The 16,790-nt window shown below is 40.0% G+C and overlaps 1 protein-coding gene across 2 annotated transcripts in view; it reads left to right on the top strand.

Annotated features, from left to right (window-relative positions):
- The first annotated feature begins 720 nt into the window (after nucleotides 1-720).
- Nucleotides 721-16,790, top strand: part of mon2 (MON2 homolog, regulator of endosome-to-Golgi trafficking) — a 34,729-nt gene continuing 18,659 nt past the window's right edge. For both annotated transcript variants that reach the window (XM_023284198.3, XM_023284196.3), the window contains exons 1-12: nucleotides 721-1,212; nucleotides 7,639-7,702; nucleotides 8,738-8,865; nucleotides 11,852-11,983; nucleotides 12,444-12,573; nucleotides 12,785-12,882; nucleotides 13,291-13,416; nucleotides 13,572-13,766; nucleotides 14,182-14,306; nucleotides 15,082-15,221; nucleotides 15,530-15,683; nucleotides 16,410-16,600. In XM_023284198.3, coding sequence (XP_023139966.2) covers nucleotides 1,105-1,212; nucleotides 7,639-7,702; nucleotides 8,738-8,865; nucleotides 11,852-11,983; nucleotides 12,444-12,573; nucleotides 12,785-12,882; nucleotides 13,291-13,416; nucleotides 13,572-13,766; nucleotides 14,182-14,306; nucleotides 15,082-15,221; nucleotides 15,530-15,683; nucleotides 16,410-16,600 — 1,591 coding nt within the window. In that variant the 5' untranslated portion in view covers nucleotides 721-1,104. The remainder of the gene's footprint in view (nucleotides 1,213-7,638; nucleotides 7,703-8,737; nucleotides 8,866-11,851; nucleotides 11,984-12,443; nucleotides 12,574-12,784; nucleotides 12,883-13,290; nucleotides 13,417-13,571; nucleotides 13,767-14,181; nucleotides 14,307-15,081; nucleotides 15,222-15,529; nucleotides 15,684-16,409; nucleotides 16,601-16,790) is intronic.

The following is a 16,790-nucleotide window of genomic DNA, read 5'->3' as shown; positions in this document are numbered from 1 at the left end:
CCCTGCAGGAAACAGTCACATCACTGGGCAGCTCCTTCAGTGACAGACTGCTTCACCTGCGGTGTCTAAAGGAGAGATACTGCAGGTCCTTCGTTCCTACTGCAGTCAGATTGTTCAATTAAACCATGCAATAAAAATGTGAACAATACAGATATGTCCTATAAACTTTTATATTTCTTCTCTTAAAGAAGAAAGTAGCTATTTATATATTTGTGCATTGTGTGCTGCTCTTTTTTTTTTGCATGTTTTTTCTATCTGCTGCTGTAACATTGAAAGTTTCCCTGCTGCGGAATTAATAAAGGTTTAATCTATCTATCTATCTATCTATCTATCTATCTATCTATCTATCTATCTATCTATCTATCTATCTATCTATCTATCTATCTATCTATCTATCTATCTATCTATCTATCTATCTATCTATCTATCTATCTATTCTAATCTAAATCCAACCTTTGCATTAGCTCTCCGGCAAGAACAAATCATTGTGTTTGTTCAGTTTGTGCAGCAAAATTCTGAACTACAGCAACCAAATATCTAGCTCGTCACTTTGTCAAGGACGTGTCATAAATGCTCCAACAGTTTTCCACTCAAACTGTCCAGACCTGGTCCAGATATGTGGTCTGCGGTCTGTCCGGGTCCGTGTTGTCCAGCAGGGGTCGCTGCAGTCGTTGTTCTCGATCCGTCACTGTTTACGGAAGTCCGAGTGACGTGTCACTGTCCACCGAAGCATTGTGGGAAGGAAAGTGGAGCTGACACGGCCGCTGATGGCAGACTGCTCAATTTAGCAAATTTCTTCGCCAAGTGAGCAGCCGAGAGAAGCAAATATTCCGGCTAACGATGCTGCTCCGTGAAGCTAACGTCAATGGGCTTTGAGGAGGGGGACCGTATGCCGGTGTCATCGCTGCTCTGCTGCACGGCCGCTCGAAGCACACAAGTGGGATACCGTGTCAATGGACCGCGGCGTTTTTATTTTCTCCAAGGGAGGCGAATAAAGTAGCGACGGATTATATCCCCGCCGGTGGATGGGTGGGGGGCGACTGCGCTCCCGCATTCCTTAACGTTTAAAGTTTCGTGAGATTTCTGTCGAAGACGCCGTCAAAGATGTCGACGAGCAGTCCCGAAGCGGTGAAGAAATTGCTGGAGAACATGCAGACGGACCTGCGGTCTCTGTCTATGGAGTGCAAGAAGAAATTCCCTCCAGTCAAAGAGGTTAGCCGGCTAGTTAGCTGCACCGAGCCGCTGCCTCGGTGTTCAGCTGCTCGTCCCGTCTGTTAATATGCTTTTATGTCTCTAATAATGTCGCTTTTACACACTCGGTTGTTTCCCCACCGACTGCTGGGCCTCTGCTGTCTGCTGTGGACACTGACTGGTCCTCTTACTGTACGACTGAATTAAAAGTTGTGTCAGCTGCTGGGCCTTCATACCTACTAGGCGGTTAGATACAGGAGTAACCAATGCTTTTGTGTCACGTTTTGGTTAATTATGTTAAACTGGATAACAGCTAAGTAAACTCATTTGGCTCAGGTTTGTATTTACATAATAGCGCATATCTAGCTACCTGTTTTGACTGGCATCAAGTAATTTCTGAGATGCGTTCACTGGATCCAGTGTTTGGACTGGCTGTACCATAGATCAAGTGAGATTACATTTATTTTCACATGTGGCTGAACCAGCAATTAAGATTAGCTTGAAGCTTCATTTAAAATGTAAAGGAGTGTTTAAATGTCTGCCTTCAGGTCACAATGGATTAAATGATAGTTTAGTTAATAGTTTACACCTCCTACTTTGCACTGTGTGATCACCCATTATATGCAGTGAGCTGCAGAAATCATAAATACATGTATAAGCTTCACATTTAAAGCCAAACATGATATTAGCATGGCTACGTAGATTCCCCTTCTTAGAAGCCAGTTCTTGTGATTTGTGTGAACAAACATCTGATAAAGAATATATTTTAACATGCATCACCTCACAAAGAGAATGTGTGTTTTGCTTGAGGACTTTAGTCATAGAAGACCCCCACAGATGTGTCTGGGATCTGACCTTGCAAGTTGGTTTCACAACAGGCTTGCCAGTATTGACGGAGCCAAGAGCGATTTCATACAAGCGTTTTGTTTTTATTCCTTGAAATGACTTACTGTGCTCTTAGTGCCTGCTGACTAACTTTGTTGTGTTCCAGCCTGGGTGACATTTCTGATGACTTAATGACTTACTTGGAGAGCAGAATAGTACAAGGAGGTCCATTCACGGGGCTTATTACAGAAGTATGTGTATTGCCAGATTCACACTTAGAAGACAGTCAGCACAGCTTTCATGACTCCACTTCACCCCAGATACTGCTCTCTTTTTTACTTGCTCAGTGTTCAGCAGTCCATGGAGCTGGGTCACAGTTCATTTACATCTGTAATGTAATTATTTTCTTATAATATAAAGAAATAATATAATGAACATAATTGAAGTGTTAGGCTGATATTACTGGACAAACACAACCCCTATTCACTCTCTGTCATGGTTTGGTTGCATTGCATTTCCTGACTGTGTGGGTATATATTATATTCCATTATTTTACTTGTCACGGAAATGCACACAGAGAACGGCGGGTGTTTGCCAAAGTTGTCTAATTCAGCTGACGCCATCTCAGTCGGCCTTAACTCCCTGTAATTCCCAGGTATAGCATGTCCACTGTTTGCTTGCATATGTAACAGTGGTCACACAGGTCATTTGATGAAATGCTCTACTGCATGTGGGGCTTTTGTGGCGACAGAAATCAGCTCAGCTGGGCCATGCATATCAGGCAAGACCAGCTTGGTTTGTTTTACCTCAGGTCTCACCTTGGATAAAAGCAATGTTAAAATGAAAAAGAGAAAAAGCTCAGCAAGTGCTTCCAGTTCCTTTGTGTTCCTCTCACTACAGATTCAGTCCCTTGACTTCAGTGCTGAATGATTCAAAATGACAGATTAAAAAAAGCTTACAGCTGATATCACATCTTAGGCGGCTTGTTGGCCCACGCCCGTGGGCCTTATGAAGCATCTGCTTCAAATATTGATTTAGTATCACCTAGGTTTTCTGGTCCTGACCAGCATCCTTCCCTCAGGGATCAGAGCCGTGCAGAGATCCTCTTTGATGTTGCCCACAACCTGAGCTCACTCACGCTCTGATTGATGGTGTTGTGATACGAATAACCTTTCCATTCCAGACTGTCATGGGTATATTTGCTGAGATGTTATTGTGCAACAAATAAGCTGAGTGCTGGTGGTCACTGTTTGAATTTAAATTAATTGTTTGGCTGTTTCAGCCCACCAACGTAGACTATTAAGAATTTAAATTTATTTAACAGAGCTCCTTCATGTCATATGAAAAAAATGCATTTTTATTTGCCTTACCTACATTTTCTGCAAGTTTTTATTGGTTTAGTTGCATTTTTTTTTTTTAAGAGAATCATGTTTTTAGGTAACTTAACAAAACTAAATACTAAATTGTTGTATGCCTCTTGCAAAAGAAGAATGAAAAAGCTCTGGCATCTTTTCCCGGCCAATCGTCTCACCAATTCCTCCTCTTCCATTTCTCAGTTCATCTCCCACAGTGACACTGCACCACAGCCAGTGGTTTCTCAGGGTTAAGAACGGCCATGAAGAATCGTATTGATTTTTTTTTTGTATCATAACATCACACTCAGAACCCGTCTTCCATTGAGTTGCAGTCAGTGAAACCACATCAGCCAGCCAGCCCTCCACTCTCTGTACATGAGTCAGGTCCTGTATGTAGCTCACAGTTAAATGTGCCTGCTTGTGTGGGGGAAAACCTGCAGATTAATGAAAGGGCAACCTTTGTATAGACTGCTTAGCTCAACTCATTTGCTAGACAGGTCATGTAGGCTGCACAGACACAAAGTAACAGCAACAAGCAGGGATGATTTGGCGACATTGGAAATCTGACTGAATAAGCCCTTTTTCGCAACATGCAAAGTCAGTTCCAGAAAACTGCTGAGTTTAGACACTCTCACAGCATGTTTCTAAGGAAGTCAGTCTGTGATGAGCTTCACTAATGTTGCTTTTCAAAGACATGAGCTGGTTCGTGGACGTGGTCAGTTCCGCTTTGAGGGTCTCCACAAAAACACGGCTCTTGAGAAGAACTGAAAGTATTGAAGACTTCCTGATCTTTTCTTAGTTTTTCTTGGCACTGACATTTCTTGGATCCCAGAACCCAGTATTTAGTGTTACTTTCTACTCAGTGTTGTGATTTTTTCTGATATGTAGTGTATCTGCCTGCCACAGTTATTCCTGTCTTTTTTGGTACAGTTTTTGGACTTGATATTAAAATTATGTAGATGATCGCTATATTACTGGTTGCTAAAAGGTAACCAATGATTAAGGTGGCAAATATGTGTCTTTTTTAGAGTAAATGCACCGAAATTAATTTTGTTATGACTATATTTTGGGAAATTAATTATTTTATCAATCTGTAATTAGCAAAATTGTAAATTTAAATTCTGAGGCTTTAGTTTCCCAGTTCCTATGATTTATTTTGGTCAAAAACTGAGAAACAGTTATGTTTGCGGCCATCAATAACACATCTCAAGAGTCTTTCATGATGATTATGGCAAGTATTTTGTGCTATATACAAAATGATTTTGTAGCAATCATGCAGTAACTAATGAGTTTTGTCAAGATGCTGCTTGAATGCTAACAAAATAAAAATAATCACCTTTCTATTGTAGTTAAAATTATAAGGTTTAGAAACTTTATTGTATAGCAGAGCAGTATTTTAGATATATGACTACTTCACAATACAGACAAAACTCCAGAAACTCTAGCTCTTCTGAAAGACTGATGAAAGATATATTTTATACAATAACCCCGCTGCTGCTCTGTGTACATAATGACATCATCAGGACGGTGGTATTTCCTTCCACATGGCAGTGGTGACTTCATAATGCTGACACTTTTCAAAGAGAAGTAATAGATCTCAGGAACATGGAAGCTTAAACAGCACTTTCTATGAAGTAGGTGGAAATATGTGTTTACATGGAAAGAGAGATTTCACACTTTTCAGTCAGCAGTGCGAATCACCCAATGGGAGATTTTCTCTGTGGAGAGTTCCATGGTTTTGTGCAAAAGCACTGACATTTTTCATTTGGGAGCAGTCCTTGTAATGGGTTTGAAGTTGGAGCACATGGTTCTGCTGGAGGCTGAACTAAGGAAACACAATCTGCTACTAATTAGAGGCATTTATTGGTTTGCTGGTTCTTCTTGACTGAGTCACAGATTTTACGACGAGGAAAACAGAATTTTCAGGAGTTGCAGTAGATAGGTGAGACTTTTAAAATTATTTTTCAAGGAGCTTTTATGCATCTCATAATCCTCAGCCTCAAGAGATTTCAGAGAATTTTATCCCATTAAATCACAACTTAAAGTTATCACTTTTTATCATCATCAGGGTCAACAATCCTCGCGTATACTTTTAGTAGTCCTTCAGCCCAACCATGCAATTAATTTCATTTCTGCTTTTAGATATACATCTGTACAGTGGCAAAGCCTGGCCTTTTGATAGGTACAAAGAATTCTGTCATCATAACTACAGTGTTTGAATGGGACTTGAAACCCTTCTCATATCTTTGCGATTAAAGAAAGAATTCCTATCTTTCTCGCTGTCCTTGTGCTACAGGATGAAGAATTTCTGAGTGAGTCATTTTAGTCAACTAGATTGTCAGCTGGTATACATGTTGCAGATGTGTTGTGATATAAAATTGTTTGTAAAGCATCACAGGTTCAAAGGTGAAAAAATATATGAAAACCAGAAGCACAAGTCCTCACAATTATTTTAATTATTAATTTGTCCAGCCAGAAGTGATGCCTGTAAATACATTGTTTTATATGACCAACACTTTAAAGTCAAGTAAGCATTCAATTAACAGTATAATACTAACAGCGAGTCATATTTTGACATGCCCGCAAAATAGTGTCAGATTTTTAGTATTGCATTAATGTTCTGTTAATTGACTGATACATTTAATAGCTAATAATTCCAGCCAGAAACTCTTCAGGCCAAAGTGGGTGTATTTGACTTATATGACTTACGTGATTGACTGATATTGGGTGTACTAGACTTTGCAGTTCTGACTCTTGCCTTTTCACTTATAGCTCATAGCTCCAGCATATTATGGGCTCTGCCACTGGGAATATCAGAAGTAGCAACAGGAGGGTTGCAGTTATTCAGGACTGAAAATACGCTTCTCAGTGCCCTGTACAGACCTACAGCTCTGTTAGAGGAACAAAGGAGAAGAGGGAGGCTAGCATTGAAAGAGATTAACTTTTTAAGGAGCTGCAGGCTAATAGGCAGTTCAGTTTCTATGGAAAGCCCAACCCACTAACCTGTGGTTGCTTGGTTACTGGCAGTTTGGCAGGTTTTTAATTGCTGACCTCCACAGTGGCTCGACCTTGTGGCCGTTCCAGTGGTATGTTAAGGTGATACAATCATGTTGTTGATGAAATATTACAGCTGCTTCAATGTACCGGGCATTTGCATGGTTGCAAGCGTGTCTGATCCAAAGGAACTCAGTTGTAAATACAGTATGATTTAATATCATACACTTAGAGAATTTCTGAGTTGGAAGTTGTGTTGTTGTTTTTTTTTTCACTAATCTGCTAAGATCATTTTCACCGTGTTAGAGTAGAGATCATCACTTAATTAAAAAGGTGTTTAGAATTTGGGGTCATCCTTTATTTCTCTACAGACGCTTTGGGATGATGCAGTTCTTGAGAAGGGAGTCAAAGCTCCAGTCATTTGTAACACATGCAGACTCAGGATGTAGTCAGACCATGTAGTCAGTCCATAAAAAATGCATCAAGGTAATGCAGGCCCATTGGCCGCTCAGTTGAGAATGTTGGTCCTACTACTAATGTCAAATGCTGTGATTTTTCCAGAATGCAACACTAACTGACTACCATTGTTCATCTTTTGCTTCTTTCTTGCCACTTCTGGGCCTTTTACACAATGAAAAAAATAGCACATTGCATAATTTAGACAGGTTATGTGTAGGGCTAAAAGTGGTGTTTTCTTATGATAATGATGGGGAGAGAAGGAGAGCCGATGAAGGTAGAGTAAAACTGAGAATAGGTAGAACCGGTAAGGGGAGTACTGATGGGGAAGAATGCTGGGGAAAGGAGGAGCAGAGGTTGGCGAGAAACAGAGAAGATCTGGACAGGCTTGTTGTGGCTTGCGGTTGTGGTAGGGAGATAAGAACAGCCTCAGTTTTGACTGCTAAGATGTGTTTTTCGCACACTAACACAGAACAGGTTGCATTAAGTCTGTCGACATGTCATCCCCTATTCTTGCTCCTTCTCTCTCTCTGACAGTCCTCCTTCCCCATTTTCCATTTCTTAGCATCTCAGCACTGCAGGACACCTCACTGGGGAAATCACTTTCTCCTAGCACATCCCTCTCAAGCTGAAGCCCATTCTTAGCACATTCACCAGCCTTCCTGTTTCTCTGCAGCCATACCTTCCTGTTTCTCCCCTGTGGCCATCTTTACAAGAAACTGTGTATACCACCAGCAGTAGTAATCAGCACTTTTTGATATGTTACATCAAACAGTAACCTAAATGTCAAACCCCCCCCCTCTCTCTTTTCCTCCAGGCCGCAGAGTCTGGCATCGTGAAGATTAAGACCATTGCAGCCAGGAATACAGACATACTGGCAGGTGAGTGATAAGGGTGCTGTTTAACCACAACTGAGAGGTGTGATTTGCTCTCTCCAATTTGAAAATGATTGGAGATTAGTTTGTTTACAATCTCTTTTGAGCTGTTTAACTTTAGCATGATTATATTAGTTTATTTTCAGTTAATATGACTAATGATAACACTTAATCTTTTTGCTGTTGTGTTCACATTGACGTTATCACAATGTCGCTGTCCTCTAAAGTACATGGCTGCATAAGCAAACGGCAGAATGATATTGCCCGCTGTATTTTGATGTTATTGTGTTATTTTGTGTATGCAGTCAGCCCGTGGTGAGAAATGCCAATAGCTTTGGATTCCACAATACAAGTCATCGTGTCATATTGTTTGAAAGACGAATGAGGCCTGTATATTAATATGGTCGCAAGACTCGAATTGAAAATATTTTCAGTGCTGTCTTGACAAACAAGTCCAGCTTTTGGTAGCATTTGCCGAGTTGACACATTGTTGACATTTTCTAAGTTCCACTGATGACTGTCTACATCCAGCTGCCCTTCTGTGACTGTAAACTGTACACCAAGTCACTGCTGACAGGGCCATTTGTCTTTGTTTCTGTATTGGATTTGCTAGTTGTCACAGAGCTTAGTGAGTTATAAAAAGGCTGAATGGCGAAACCTGTTAATCAGGTGTAAATCACTGGAGAAACACCAAAACGATGGTGATACTGATATAGGTAGATGGATGCAACTCAATGGTTCAATGTGAGCTGATTACACAACACAACAAAACAATCCATGTTGGCTTTAAAATGTTGAAATCTAAAATGAGTCTTAAAATGTTATGTTGTGTTTTGCACCTGTATTTTTAATATTTTGCATTGATTTGAAGGCATTTTATTCGTTAATTTATTTAGTTTATATGTGATTAAGTGAATCACATGGCAGCGTCTTCCATTACATCCTGAAATGTGTTTCGCTTCGCAAGTTGTGTCTGTGGACATATATTAAAAAAAAAATCTACAGAGATGTTTAGTCTTTATCTGTGTTCTTTTCCTCCAGCACTGAAGGAGAACAGCTCAGAGGTTGTGCAGCCTTTTCTGATGGGCTGTGGCACCAAAGAGCCAAAGATCACTCAGCTGTGTCTGGCTGCCATCCAAAGACTCATGTCCCATGAGGTGGTATCTGAGGTGAGTACCATGAGCTGGCCGGGCATTTAAAATGCTGCTGCATACATACTGACACTATATGAAAACCTGTGTTCAGAGTTTAGATGTATACACATTAAAGTTGAGCATAATGTAAGATGAATTAGACAAAAATACATTAAAAATATTGCACTAATTCATTAAAAACAGTAGTGTGATTGCCAATATATTATGCTTTTGGGCTGTTCTTCATGCACGTTATTCATTTTGTTAGTCTTGTAAAATATTATTGAAGTCTTCTTTTTAGTGAGCTGGTTTGTTAACAGCTCAGTAAGACGTCTTTGCTCTCATCGGGATTCCTCACCATGTGTCATTGCACTTTACAAATGATACAAGGTGACTGTCATTTCCAAGAGTGCCAAGTCAATACTCATGTCCTTGTGGAGAATGTTGTTCCCTTGTAGGCGTTAAGAAAAGAAATTTCTAGAGAACAGGAATTTTTAAAAAAAAAACATCTCTATAGAGTTTGAGATGGGCTGTGTGCTTCAGGTAACAGAATGTATAAAAAACATTGTTTTGGTTTTTGTTTTGTCCTCGTCAATCTTGCTTTGTACCAAAGTTTAGCACCGTTTGGATCTGATGGGTTGTGAGCTACTGTTCATTTTCAACTGCCAGCCATCAAATAAGTGTATATTGATAAAGACCTCAGGGTTCTGTGTCCACTTTCAGTGTACACATACACAAATTTAAGTTCACCTGCCACCTAAGCCACCTTTTTTGATATCCCAAGGGGTAGTAAATAAAGATCAATGCAACTCATCAATAACCAATCAGACAATGTAAATATTAGAACGGCCAATTAATTCCTGTCACTGCTGGCTACATCTAAAAGGCACCAACCCCCTCTTCCATGACTCCTATTCATGGAGCCATCTACAGAATTTCTGCATTTGAGGAAACCATTGGCCTAGAAAATGTATTACTAAGCTGCTCGCACAGTTTTACGTGATCTGTATGAGCAGTGGCAGTTAAACGAACCTGAACAACAAGGTGAAATAAGGTATCCGTCTTAGGAAATTGGTGACTGTAATAACTTCTTAAATGGAAAGGTAGTTTTATATAAGCTTATGTGATGGGTGAAGTGATTTTGAGCCCTTTTAACAACGATGCTGATGTCAGACCTGAGATGAGAGCTGTTTCCAAACTGGTATTCTGGAGCTGCAGAGCTGCCTTGTTAATAAAAGTAAAAGACTGATATTAAGGGCTTATTGAGCTACCCCCGGCTTTCTATATTTCAATGTCAGTCATTTGTTTCATTATACCAAAATAAGTTTCAAAGGCTGTTCTTTTGGAAGAGGAGCTGTCGTGTTCTACACTACCAGAGTGGATGTGTTTTAAAAATGTCCTGACAGGCTACATGGTGTCATCCTAATCAAGTCTCTTTTCAGCCCATACTAAGCACATCTGTGTTTTTACAGATCCAAATTATTATTTAAAGATATTTCTGAATAATCAGTGAGCTATAACATATTAGAAAATATCTTATAAAAAGGCACATCTCAATTTCCCAGAGCCCAGTGCGGTATTTTAGCATTGCTTACACTTTTATTGTCTGCATTTATATACGAAACAAATAAAAAATATCCTCATATAATAGAATGATAAATCATTTTTGCCTATCTTCAAAGACACTGGCGATGATAAATGTAGTTTTCCTGTAGGTATATGAAGCAGATTTTCTCAGCAAGTCTGAAGTTTTAGAGTTTCTTTTGCGGTTTAAGATTGCACTTTGTCTTTGTTTAGTTTCACCCTCTTCTAGAGTTCTTTGTCCTTGTCTTGGAGTGGCTGTCGTCACACTTAGACCCAAGAAACATCTAGGACACACACTTCACATATTCTACGAAACACACGTTTCAGATCTATACAACATTGTATTTGTCTCTTTTTCTTTGCAAGCTGCACTCTGCCTCATACTCTGTACATCAGCATTTATAAGCTGAGGGCCACAAAACACAAAGCCAAACCTCTTTCTGATTCTTGCGGTGCCACTGGAGAGAACCCTGAAATATATTTTGTCATGTAGACAGAATGCAGCGATAGTCAAATGTCATTTTGTTTCCTTGGAGAAAAGAGAGAAATCTGTTTAAATGTCTTGAAAAGAAATACTGTAATAGGACAGAACAGACACTGAATTACTTCTGACTGATGGCACCGGTAACGACATCTGATGGTGCGAATCACCCCAAGAACAAAACTGTCAGCATTTCAAAATCCTGCCATCAACCTTTACAAAAACAAAGCAAAAACATTTCTGCATGGTAAAATGTGACAGAAAACAAGGTTGTTGTCACTGAATGATTCTTTGACATTCAAGAACTGAGTTAACTTTGAGGCAAACACCAACTGCATCCCGATAGAACTGTTAGCTGCAATGTAGAATAAAATCTCTGCACAAAGAGAAAAGGCCAGGTTAAATCCTGAAGTATCTTGAATGTAGCTGTGAAATAAAAAATATTATATAGAACATACATATACAACACTTGACAGATGAAATAGATTCACTGATAATATAAATCAATGTTATTTGCAAAGGATGGAAGTCAAAAGTTCACCTGTGACTCCAGCCAGTTAGTATAAATAAAAACAGCTCACGGCGGAATGCATGTAGAGTAGTTTTATTGTGGACAGCTTGACCCAAGGAAGGACATGTAGTGTCACTTGCGGTCAACATCAACATTAACTGGCAGCTAGATCTGTTGTTTTTGAACTCTGATGTTGTGACCCCTAAGCAGGCACCACCAGCTGGGCCCACAAGTGTGTGTTTATGTGCGTCTATGATTGAGGGCAGTGACTTCAGGCTGAACTCTCACTTGATTTTTTTTTTTTTTTGTTACAAGTTAGTAATTCTGGGACTGCCTCCCATATTCAGCCACAAGTGTGTGTCCATCATCACAGCAGTGAAGATGTACAAACACATTTTTGATAAAGATCAGTGCTTCACTCTAAAGAGTTCTTGTGTACATAACAGGCGGCGGCGGGGAACATCATCAACATGTTGTGGCAGCTGATGGAAAATGGTTTGGAGGAGTTGAAACTTCTACAGACGGTCCTGGTCCTGCTAACGACCAACACAGTTGTACACGATGAAGTACTTTCAAAGGTACAAGGCAGACACAGCAATGTATCAGACAGACTGTTAATATACAGTATATACATATGTCCTTCACTCTTGTATCTATGCTATATGTACACACTCAACACTGGCAGATATCAATGTAAGTCACTCATTTTCCTTAGTGAGTCATCTTCTCTGTATTATTTATCTTTTATTCCACCCAGCATTTTTGATGTGTGGTATCTTTGCTTCAGTGTGTGCAGCGTCTTAACTCATAGTCAAACTATGTAAACTATCTTCTTGTTAAATCATACTTCTCGTTAATATATTGAGAAACAAAACTTTAAAGACACCCTTTTGCTACATGAAGATACTTGGACCTAGAATAACTAAGGCGAAATAAATTTTTTTTTTACCTCTCTTAAAGATGGACCTCATCTGAAGCAGAAACTCACTTGGGTTCAGTTTATAATATATATAATATTCTTGTTTTTTCCTTGCCCAGGCTATTGTCCTGTGTTTCCGCCTCCACTTCACCAAGGACAACATCACCAACAACACAGCAGCTGCCACCGTCAGACAGGTCGTCACTGTGGTGTTTGAGAGGATGGTGGCTGAGGATGAGCGTTTTAAAGGTTAGACGGCATTGATGTTGTCTGAAGAAAATGCCCAATCTATATAGTGAGGGGAGGTTCACTGTGGCATTAAAGGGATGTTCAATATTTGCAGATAAATTCAAAGAACTTAAAAGCCACAGTTAAATTCTCACAGATTTAACTCATTTTAATCTTGTATTCTCACTTAGTTGCTTTATTATGTAATATATTAATTGTATTTAACCTCAAGGCATTGTGGAGCAGCCTCCTCCTGTCCAGGGAAACACCAACCGGAGGTCCGTTAGTACTCTGAGACCCAGCGCGAAGGATGCATACATGCTGTTCCAGGTACATCCACCAGGAGGCGATCACCCTCCACACATGCCCTTCTTTCATCAGCTTCTGTGGAACTTTTAACTAAGCTGGTTTTCAAACATTGCTCATGATCTCTTCATATGTAATCTAGAGATAAGAAATTCAAAACTAATATTATTGGCAGCCTTATTACCTTGGATTTTGTTGAAAATAAGAACGAACTAATAGTTTTTAATTCTGCAATGAACACAGATTAGCGCAAAGTGATTCAATGGTCCCTTGTGTCTAAGTCTCATGTTATTTATTTATTTTTTTTACCCACGCTGTACATTTGTGTGATGATGCTTATCCTCCCAGCAGAGCTCAGTGAATGTACTGTTTCAGCCACTGTAAGGACTGAACACTCCATTGTTTTGAATTCTGTTGTGTGCCTTCTTGCAGGACTTGTGCCAGCTGGTGAATGCTGATGCCCCCTACTGGCTGGTGGGGATGACAGAGATGACCCGGACATTTGGCCTGGAGCTGCTAGAATCTGTTCTGAATGATTTCCCTGGTGTTTTCCTTCAGGTGCACACATTCTTAAAATGTTGTGGTTGATGTTACGGACACAGTTATGCGCTTTAGTGCACTGATCCAAAATGGTCTTCAATGAATAATGAATCTTGATCTATGCTCGATCTTATCCCAATGTCCTTTGCTTTTTTTTTTTGTTTCCTACTCAGCACCAGGAGTTCAGTTTCCTGCTGAAGGAAAGAGTGTGTCCCCTTGTCATCAAGCTTTTCTCCCCCAACATCAAGTTCCGGCAGGGCAGCAGCAGCGCCGCCTCACCTGCCCCTGTGGAGAAACCTTACTTTCCCATCTGCATGAGGTTGCTGCGGGTGGTCTCAGTCCTCATCAAGCACTTCTACAGCTTACTGGTAAGGGACCAGTCTGCAGTGATGGTCGACAGGCCAAAACCCCTGTCCGATGGATGATTCATGTCTGAGGGATTTGCTCAAGCACAGAGCTGATACACTTAATTGATCTGGCCTGATTAGGATTGGATTAGCGTCGCAGTAGTTTTGTCTTAGTTCTGCACCAGGCACTTTAATGAGCTTAGCTGCATTTGAGTAATTCAGCATTGCAGCTGTTTTCATTTAGCGGTATTCTTTCAAGTCTTGAGATAGAAATTTGTCTTGTTGCCCATGTCTATGAAGAAGAACCCGCACATTGTGCGCCCTAGAATAGCTTCCTCAAAGCCTGAAAGGATTCAGGGATTTTGCCTGACAGTCTGTCTTTGTTTAGCTGGCCAAATTTTTTTCCCAGTCTTATATGTGTATGTTTGTTTTGCAGGTGACTGAATGTGAGATCTTCTTGTCTCTGCTGGTGAAGTTTTTGGATGGGGAGAAGCCGCAGTGGCTGAGAGCAGTGGCTGTAGAATCTGTCCATAGGCTATGTGTGCAGCCTCATTTATTACGGTAAGTAAAAATAACCTTTTTAAAAAAAATGGTACGCTTTTCAAATAAGGAGACTCAGAACTTTAAAATGTTGCTTTTCCTGTCTTGGTTACATATTACCTTATCTTGTACACATGCACTGATCAAAAAACTGGGATTGGTCCTAATATTGCCGGCAATCACTCCATAATGAATCCTCAATTAGAAGTCAAACAATGCAATTTATCTGGTCATGATACCTAATATTTTTGTAATTATTGCATTGTCTACTGTTAGACAAAACATCAGAAGCTAAGCTTAGCAGATCAACAGACTACAAATGGTTTAAATGGAATAAAAGATTTCTAACTGTGACACTAGCACAGTTCTATTAGTAATTAGTCAGTGACACAATCTATTTGTTGATAAAGTGTCTGCTAACTTTTTAGACTGGTGTGAAATTTGACAGATCTTTATGGTTGTGCAACATTAAGATGATATTTTCAGGTTATCATGCCAATATTTAACATGCAAAATTATTTTAAGTTACTGTAGTTAACAGCTACTATGTATAACAGAGACTGACAAAGTGAACCTGATGGATGTTGAGCCTTACAGTCTGACAGTATAGCTTAGTCTGATGAAATCTGAGTAGAGCATGATAGCATACACCTGAGCTTGAGCCAAGCAGAGTCTGAACTGTCTTAGAATGACATTTTTATATTGTAGTTCTGCACTATGTCAGACACTCATTTGGCCGATTCGTTGTTGTGTCTAATCTGGTATCACAAAGTTCAGAGTTCTTTCCTTTTTTCAGTTCTTTCTGCCAGTCATACGACATGAAACAGCACTCCACTAAGGTATTCAGAGACATTGTCAATGCCCTGGGATCCTTCATCCAGTCTCTCTTCATTGTCCCCAATGTGGGCAACGCTGCTGCTGTCAGCGCACCTGCAGGTCAGTTGACTGATTTTTAGAATTAAAAATGTTCAGGATTCCTGAAGCTGTTTTCACGGAGCATTAAGCCATATATAAAGTTCTGTACAGTAGATGTCAAAAAGATGTGTGTAAATGCATGTGAATTCCAGATCTGTGAGATAAATGAATAAAGATATTATCTTAAACGTACATATCGTGGTTGATAAGAAAACTCAAAATGTGATCAATATACCTTTTGTCATTTATAGTACTTTTTCTCATTCTATATCACCTTTCTGACTAGTGCACTCTTCCCGTACCTCATTCCTCTTTGATTTCTTCTCTAGGTGGGTCAGGTTTGGGGGCTCAGGGCACAGCACAAGGCGGCCCAGGGACAGGAGGAGTCAGCGGCACTCTGACCACCCAGGCAGCGTTTGAATACCGTGGAACCTGGATCCCTCTTATGACTGTCAGTGTTCAGGGCAGCGCCAAGGCGACATAGTAAGAACTGTTACTGCTTATGCTTCAAAAAGCTCCACTTTCCGACTTCCCTTTCTTTATTGTCTTCAGTGTGTCAACAAATATGTAATTCTTGTCTCATACTCAGAGCAGGTGAACAGTTGTAGGAATGACCTATTCTATGCTGCAAAGTAGCATAAATATAAGTAAGGTTGCAGGATTATTGTTAAGCTGTATTCTGCAAGCAGTGATAAAGACTTTTTCCCCAAAATGCAGGGGATCGTAGTCAGGCAGAGATCAAAGGCACTATTGTCATTAGTCTGTGGCATTTCACAGGGAAGTGAGGTTTAAAATACAGGGAGTCACATTAGCCAGAGGCCTTCCTCTAACAAAGACGTGTTGTTTAAATTATCCTCTCAGGCAGTAATGGTGTGTATTTGCTGTAATTAGGTTTCTTGCTGGTAGTTTCGAAGGCGGGATGGAGTGTAGCTTTAGAGAGAGGTGAGGCTCAGTAAAAAAGTATAAAAGTATACACCCAAGTTAAGTGAATACTTATGCAGTCAGTTATTTTACTCTTTATATTTTAATTAACTGAAATTAGATATTATTTCACTTTAACATGAGTCTTTTTTTTTTTTTGAAAATTATTGTCAGAAAAGTTAAATTCAGTTGACCAGTATTCAATGTTGACAAGAAATTAAAGGGGGAAACTTCATGCTAACACATACACTTAACTCACCTTTTTTCCTCTTTCCCTTTTCTCCCCAGTTTAGAGATGCTGGACAAGGTTGAGCCCCCATCCATCCCAGAGGGCTATGCCATGTCGGTGGCCTTCAGTGCTCTGCTTGACCTGGTGAGAGGCATCACCTCGATGATTGAAAGAGAATTGGCCGTGGAGGAGGAGGCAGCAGCTGAATTCAGGGAGGCGCACCCTGACCAGGAGTGGAAGCCACAGCCTGGTGAGAATGATCAGAGGGAAAGTGTAAGGAAGAAGAAAATCCTGTACTGAAAAAAACTGTCAAATTAAATATATACAGAGAAGTAGAGGTGTAGTTTGAACAGGTGCAGCAAACTAAAAAGCAGCATTTTTGAGGGAGATTTATGGGTTTGTGCAAACTGTACAAATGTATTTATAAAATATGTATTTTA

Source organism: Amphiprion ocellaris, chromosome 3, assembly GCF_022539595.1.
Source record: "Amphiprion ocellaris isolate individual 3 ecotype Okinawa chromosome 3, ASM2253959v1, whole genome shotgun sequence".
NCBI classification, from domain to species: Eukaryota; Metazoa; Chordata; class Actinopteri; family Pomacentridae; genus Amphiprion; species Amphiprion ocellaris.
The sequence above is the reverse complement of the archived record's forward strand: the minus strand, read 5'-3'. Positions and strand labels throughout refer to the sequence as shown.